General features: G+C 33.1%; 2 protein-coding genes across 2 annotated transcripts; both read right to left on the reverse strand.

Annotated features, from left to right (window-relative positions):
* Nucleotides 1–271: 271 nt before the first annotated feature.
* Nucleotides 272–1535, reverse strand: LOC112090739 (E3 ubiquitin-protein ligase ATL42-like). The gene is made up of 2 exons (XM_024162771.1): nucleotides 546–1535; nucleotides 272–514 (listed from the first exon to the last, which is right to left on the reverse strand). The coding sequence occupies exons 1-2, from the start codon at nucleotides 1533–1535 to the stop codon at nucleotides 272–274; spliced, it is 1233 nt and encodes a 410-aa protein (XP_024018539.1).
* A 2145-nt stretch (nucleotides 1536–3680) lies between these two features.
* Nucleotides 3681–4979, reverse strand: LOC21384213 (E3 ubiquitin-protein ligase ATL42). Its single transcript, XM_010093720.1, has one exon. The coding sequence runs from the start codon at nucleotides 4977–4979 to the stop codon at nucleotides 3681–3683; it is 1299 nt and encodes a 432-aa protein (XP_010092022.1).
* Nucleotides 4980–7961: the final 2982 nt, after the last annotated feature.

The following is a 7961-nucleotide window of genomic DNA, read 5'->3' on the forward strand; positions in this document are numbered from 1 at the left end:
CCAAACGCACCCTTAGTTTCTCCAGCTTTTCTTCTTTTGTGAGGTGTTTTTCCTATTTACATGAGATAGTGGTTCTTATTGTTCTCTCCATGTAATTTAGAGAGAAGGTTGTAGTCATTATTTTTCATAGTGAAATCCTTTTATATTTGTCTCGTGGTTTTTACCCCGTTTCTTTTGGAGTTTTTCACGTAAAATACTATATATCCATATTATCTTATTTTAACTCATTTCTTATTTTATCCAACACATTTAAGGGCTCTCTTTTTGGATTCTATGACAATTGAGAGCTTTTCTGTCTATTGGCAAGCCATTGAACTGTTCTTCTTGCAATAGGCAGCCAAACTCTTCGTATTCTTTCCTCTTTCACATTGTTTTCAAACAAAGATGACTCTCTAAACCTATTCTTCACAACCAAATCTCCATATCTTGAAAAAGCAATAATTTCCGAGACCGATCTTCGTTCACCAGAATTCAACAGACCTTGATGTGTGACTTGAAGTACTTGCCTTGCCATCTGAAGCAGAGCCAAGAACCGGTTTTGAAACCGAAGTGCTTGTTATTCCACCATTGCTCTGAAACGACTTTCTAAACTCCATTTCTTCCTTAATCTTCATCATGATATCCTCACTCTCTTTGGATCTTCTAGTGGACAGCATGTTGTTGCTCCGATCCGTCGAAAAGAATTGACTGCTTGACATGTCGTTGAGCATCTCGGAGTTCAAGAACGTGAGGTCAGAAGAACTCAAATTGCTCCACCTGTTATTAAAGACAAAATCCGATTCAATAATTTTGTGGTTGTGCATATGGAAAACTTTCTGATCTGCTTCTGTTTCTTTTCGGGTCAACAATTCCTCTTCTTTACTATGACCCTTTTCATGAATCTGCCCAAAGCTGCTTCCTTTGCTGAATCTTGAAGACCCTCTATGGCTTTCTTCTATTTCGACAAACAACTCCATGTTGTTTGTGTCTTCTCTCAGCTCTGATTGCTTGTTCCACAAGAATCTCATACTATTTGAATAAGTGATCAGTTTCAAATCCTCAGAGCTCACTTTTTGCCTGCAAAGAGGACAACTAGAGTGCTTCTCAAGCCAATGATCAATGCAGTTAATGTGAAAGGCATGTTTGCATTTTGGAAGCATTCGAAGAACTTCGACATCTTCGAATTTCGATAGACAGACTACACATTCCAGCCCTTCCTTGGAACCCTTCAGAGAGGAGAATCTGAAGAAAGGAAGTGACTCAATGACTGTCCTGTCTATGCCTGAAAATCTGTTGGTTGAGCTAATTAGCCCCGTGTTATTCTGCGGCGGATTTCTATCAGCAGACTCTCTTCTGTAGCAGAATTTTACGAATGCAAGAAGAAGAAAGCTCATCACAGTCGCAAGCAAAATAGCTAAAACTCCTAGAACAACAATAAGGCTTGCTTTATAATTTGGCTTTCTCCGCGAAGGATTCTCCGGATTGATTTCTGTGTCTGCTTCGACACGAAGCGACACCAAAATGAGATGTAAAATGAGAACACTCAACCGATTCATTGGGAAAAAAAAAAAACACTTGACAAGAATTATAAGCACCTATGGAGAATATCTGTTGAGGACAAAAAATGTTTTTGTATATCGTTGGATGAGAACTTATATTTTAGAAACGGATAGTTTAGGCTCTTTTTTCTTTGTTTAATGCATATTGGCCTTTAAGACTTGTTATCCGCAGAAAAGGGTGTTTGTATCATTTTAAGGCTTGCTTGGCTATCTAAATTTGGCAAGTAAATATTTAATTAAATAGATTAGTCAGACAAGTTACAGGAACTTTGGCTTATGGTGGACTTTTCATGGGCAATGATACCTCATAATTGTATTAAAGCTTAAGGATTGACATTATGTATATATGAAATGTAAGATTTGTTCTTGCCATTTGTCATGTTAATTTTAATTTAACAATAAAATTGACCATTAATATTATAGTACTTGTAGCATCCGTATGCAGCAGACAATGAATAAAATAATGAAATTTGGTTATAGAATCTGAGATTTTCACGCTTCACTAGCGCAACTTATCTGGTTATACTCATGCTATATATATATATATATATATATTATATTCTGCTGAATAGTTAAATGAGGTTAGGAGAGTTTTCATTTATGCAATTTGTATAATCAATCTTAGTTACACGGGCAATTTCGCAGGCCCTAAAAGTCGACGGGATTTTGATATATCTAAATAGTCGTGATCGCATATGTCATCATGAGAGTTACTCGGAAAAGGGATGGAAAGATAGGAAAGAGAGACTCAAATTATTTGTCTAAATAACGTGACACAATTCAATTGGTTAGACACCAATTATGACATTAAAATTAGACAAATAATTTGAATTCGAGAAAAACCCTTTTTACTTTAAAATTGTAAATGTTACTAGTTTTGTTAAATTAAAAAAAAAAAAACAAAATATGCATCTTAAAAAAAAATGATTTTTTTTTTCAATACCGTGCATGATTGAACATGCACCCTCCTCCTAAAGGCTAAACCTAGTCTCGTCTCATCTTATATCGTGTCATTTAGCTTAGTGGTCGTTAGCTTGTAAAATTAAACTTTGTTATCTATTGATTGATTTTTATAAAATATTAATTGATCTTGAAAGAGAGAGAGAGGCTTTTTATTTGGTATTCACCATGAATTAACGGTCTTAAGGAGGTTGTATTATTTAATCTGCGTGTGATTTTCGCTACTTCAATTGGGAAGAGAAGAAAAGTGAAGGTATAGATGATGAATTGACGCTACTGGCTTGTCCCTAAAGTTGTCAAAAAGCATAAAAATTTGATCCATTCCCTGAAAAGGCGCAAAGTTTTGGGAAATGATAATAATAATAATAATAATAAGCTGTAGGAAATAGATTCATGGACAAGAAATCCCAAATGGAAGAACTATGAAGTTCCATAACTGGAGAATAATGGAAGAACTATGAAGCACAAATCGGTAAAAAAGTCTTACTTAATATTCAATATAATAATGATAAAAGGAAAAAAGAAGTCAATCTAGTCATGCAATGAGAGGCATATGTTATGTCTGCTGTGTTGCTGCAATATTTTTTCTCATAAAAAAATTTAGATTTTAGTGCAAATTTTTCACTCGAACCCACAAAAAGAAGGGGTACTAACGAGTTTCACATTCGGTATGGGCTGAGAATTTTGATCCGATACATTGAAAACATCGTGAGATATCATAATTTTTTTAATGGAACCAACACAACTCATTATTCATGTAGCTGAGACCTGAAGAGATGGCGATGATTTTTATTTATTTATTTTACAAATATGTTCCATTGCATGAGCAAATAAGCTTTCAACAATAATAATAAAAACAATGTCTACTTAATTTTTCTGCAAAAACAAAAACAAAAACAAAAAACAAAAAAAAAAAAAACAAAATTAACAGTGTAACTTCCATATTAACACCAACATAGAGGACCAAATGTTATTAAGGCAATTCCTATGATGAGAGTTGTAGATGTATCTCTTGATCTTGTGTATTATAACAGTCCTACTTAAAACTTTACAAAATAAGCTTTTGATTCAATACACATAAAAATAAAATTAAAAAAAAAATCAGATTAAAAGCTTTAAATACATCCAACGACTGTGGAGAATAAAGTACTTGATGAAGCAACAATGCTTTATTAGTTATTACTACACATCTAAGGGCTGGCTTTGTGGATTATTTGACGATTGAGACCTTTTCTCTCCATTGGCAAACCATTGAACTGTTCTTCTTGCAATAGGCAACCAAACTCTTCTTATCCTTTCCTCTTTCACATTGTTTTCAGACCAAGAAGATGAATCTGTATTCCTGTTCTTCACACTCAAACTTCCATACCTTGAAAAAGAAGTGATTTCCGACACCGATCTCTGCTCACCAGAGTTCATCATAGACCTCGATGTATGACTTGAAGTACTTGCCCTGCCATCTGAAGTACTAATTCTTCCATCTTTGCTCTCAAACGATTTTTTCATCTCCGTCTCCTTGGCCTTCATGATTTCCTCATTCTCTGCTGCATTTCCGGTAGATGACATGTCGATGTTCCAATCCGTGGAAGAGAATCTACCGCTTGACACCTCGTTGAGCATCTCAGAGTTCAAGAACATGAGGTCGGAAGACCTCAAATTACTCCACCTGTTGTTGAAGACGAAATCCGACGCAAGAATTTTGTGGTTGTGCTTATGCAAAACATTTTGATCTTCTTCGTTTTCTTGTAGGATTAACAATTCCTCTTCTTTATTATGACCCTTTTCATGAATCTTCCTAAAGCTACCTCCTATGCTGAATCTTGAAGACCCTCTATGGCTTCCTTCTCTTTCGACAAACAACTCCTTGTTGTTCGAGTCTTCTCTCCGCTCTGATTGGTTGTTCCACAAGAATCTCATACTATTTGAATAAGTGATCAGTTTCAAATCCTCAGAACTCACTTTGTGCCTGCAAAGAGGACAGCTAGAGTGTTTCTCAAGCCAATGATCAATGCAATTAATGTGAAAGGCATGTCTGCATTTTGGAAGCATTCGAAGAACTTCGATATCTTCGAATTTCGATAGACAGACTACACATTCCAGCCCTTCCTTTGAGCCCTTCAGAGATGAGAATCTAAAGAAAGGAAGTGACTCAATCACCGTCTTGTCTATGCCTGAAAATCTACCGCTTGAGCTAATGAGCCCCGTCCGATTCTGAATCGAATTTCGACCAACAGGCTCTCTGCTGTGGCAGACCTTTGCGTATACAAGAATTAGAAAGGTAAACACAAACATAACACCCAGAATTCCTATAACAACAAGTAAGCTTGGTTGAAAATTATTTGAATTATCTTGTGTAGAAAAATCCGGGCCTATTGTTTGTGCTTCGACATGAAACAGCAGCAAAATGAGATGTAGAACAATTAGCTTTAATCCGTTCATGGAAAAATTGAAAGGTTGAAGATTGACAAGAACTCTATGCATTTTTTGTAAAACTTCTAGAGGGCAAAAGAGTTTTGTAAGTATGTTTTGTTTGGGAACATACATTTCCCAAGAGAGTAGGTTTAGGGATGTTGTTTTTATGCATAATCTTTTTTTTTTTTTTTTTTTTTTTTTTTTTGTCTTGGCAGAAAATTGTGTCCATCTTAGTTGTCAGTTTCTTTCAATTATTTTTAAAGTTTTCTTGGTTATCTTAATTTTGTTAAATCATTTTTTAACTTAGTAGTGATGACAAGGTGGAGCAACTTTGTCATTAGTAAGCGTTTCTTAGGCAATACTACTATATAATATTAATAAAAAAAAATTGAAGGATTTGGCATTACAAGTAACAATTTTTTCTTGGCCGCCATTAATCATTTTATTTTAACAGTGAGGTTGACTATTATGAGGGTGTTCTTTTCATAAATTTAAGTGGAAAACTTAAACTGAAATTTAAATTTTTATAAGAGAAAAATTATAAAAAAAAATGATTAAATTGTGATTCCAACTTGTGAAAAGAAGGCAACCAACGAAACTTTCCATACCCATTCTATATATATATATATATATATATATGGATATATATTGGATATCATCCATCACGGGTAGCATTGCCTCACAATAAATATTAGTTTGACCCTACTGATCAAGTGAAATTACGTTATTAATTCCTACTGATTAAGTGAATTTCCGTCATTAATTTTGTCTTTTAACTATTTTTTACCTTTTCATCTACAACTGTTAGATTACTTTTAAACTGTAGTATTGAACAAAATTGGTAGAAGATTATGAGAATTTTATTGATAACGATTAAATGGTGATCCCCATTCATGGTGTATGTTTTTGAGCACTACATGTAATCAAAATTACTTCTAAAAAGAAATCACATCAAGATAATATGTTTTTAAAATTAAAATTTTTTATATAGATATAAAGGTCAAAATTAAACTCTACTGATAGAGTATTTTTACATTAAAATTGTCATGAGCCCAAGTGTTAGTTGTAATGAGCAATTTCAGCCGCTTGAAAAGTCAACAGAGTTTTATCTGGTTCTGTTATGTATTCCTAATGCTTATCTCACCGCATAGGCCATCATGAAAGTTACTCGACCAAAAATTTGAAAATAATAATAATAATAATAATAATAATAATGATGATAATGATAATGATAATAGTAGTTGTAATAATAATAAAAATATTATTATTAAAAGACTGTTTCTAGTAGGTCGTCCTACTATTAGAATAAATTTTATGATCGTTGAATCTGATTAAAATAAAATGAGATTAAATAAGTATACATAACATACATTTTTTAATCTAACAGCTAAAAACGGTTGAAAAAAATAAAACTATCGGTAGTTTTATTTTCTAATCCTACTAGAGAAGCTCTCTATTGTTAATAATAAAAGAGAAAACATTTATTAGTGAACACTAGCATTATGTTGGCTAAGAGAATGTTAAATAACTATTGGCTAAAAGAATGTTAAATAAAGATATTCTGTCAACACTAGATGTTTGTTTATGAGAAAAAGAGATGGCTGGCATGGATGCTAAAGTCATTGACATATCGATGACGTGTTGTAATAAAGCGCAACTTTTTTCATCACCATTTAAAAAAAAATAATATTAGAGATATCGATGATATTGAGCACCATACACTAATAAATAAAAAATTCCACGGTTGTATTTCTCAGCACCCATGGTATCTAAGTATTTTTCTTTGAAAAAACAGTCTGTATGACAAATACTAATGTAACAAATCCGGCAGCATATCTAGGAATTGCACATGGAGGGATGATGAAACCCTAAGTAATAGTCAATCTTACTGAAGAATTGCATAAGCATGATGAAAATTACATGCGTGCCCAAATAGGGTGTTATTGGTCTACGTTATGTGGCTTTTTTACAGTCCATATATGTACACAGATAGATATATGTAATGATTTAAGTAGTTGACCAAACATTAACAAAGTATAGAACTTCTTCTCAGATAATCACAAGAATGAAAAATGACCTCAATAGGGGAGCATCACAAAGTTCACATGCCAATAATGCAACCCACTTCAATTCTTTTGGTAGTATGACAGGATAGTTGGAGTCAAATTTTTCCATCTAGAAATATATATATATATATAAAATATATATAAAGGGGGCAAAATTTGTTGGGTTATGTTTCTTTTAGTTGTTGTAGACCAAGCTCAAGTTTATAATTTAACTTTTGCATGGACGATATTCGTTGTTCAGTTTTTCTCCCTCACTCAAAGTTACATTTTGGTACAACATGAGATTATAAATCAAACAATTTACCTAGGTTTTTATTTTTCTATCCCATGCCTTTCTTAAATCGTTAATTGTCATGATTACTACCTTTCTTACTCAATTTCTCGGGATTAATAATTATTATGCCAAGGTGCCAACCGTCATTAAAATTAGCATACATCAAATTTTGCACTGTCTCTTCAGATGAAACCGCTTGGATATTTACTGAGTTGAAAAAAATAATAGTAATTTTACTTTTATCACCCAATTTTTAATCTTTTTTCACGTTGCCCCTAGTCCACCATGTCAGTAAATCCATTCAGAAAGAGCACAACGAATAATGTTTCAAAATTCAAGAGGTATTCAGATCAATTTTAAAAGTTCGGATACGAAACAAGAGTAACCAAAATTTAAGAGAAAAATATATTTATCCAAAAGAAATGTTACGGTTATGATTACACTACCAAGTCGGTTTGGCTTAATTTAGATTTAGAAGCATTTGACATTTGAGAGTGTCAAAGGAAAGGTTAAATTTAGAGGAATGCCTCTATAGTAAGGGTATTAAAAGATTAATGCCCCTAAGAGGAATGCCTATCTAGTAAGGGTGTGTAAGGATTTATACCTGCACAAAACTTTGGAGGGCTCAAAACTATGGAGGTCAATTAAGAGGGTACATTCACTAATTTTCTTTTAATTTGATAACCTATTCGCGGTTTTTTTTTTTTTTTT

This window comes from Morus notabilis, unplaced genomic scaffold (genome assembly GCF_000414095.1).
Source record: "Morus notabilis unplaced genomic scaffold, ASM41409v2 Scaffold7042, whole genome shotgun sequence".
Lineage (NCBI taxonomy): Eukaryota > Viridiplantae > Streptophyta > Magnoliopsida > Rosales > Moraceae > Morus > Morus notabilis.

Excerpts from the sequence above, each read along its gene's own strand:
- LOC112090739 (XM_024162771.1), bottom strand. The coding sequence starts at position 1,535 with ATGAATCGGTTGAGTGTTCTCATTTTACATCTCATTTTGGTGTCGCTT. Across the intron at positions 515-545 it reads GTGGAATAACAAGCACTTCG|ATGGCAAGGCAAGTACTTCA; the intron begins GTTTCAAAACCG and ends GCTCTGCTTCAG.
- LOC21384213 (XM_010093720.1), bottom strand. The coding sequence starts at position 4,979 with ATGCATAGAGTTCTTGTCAATCTTCAACCTTTCAATTTTTCCATGAAC.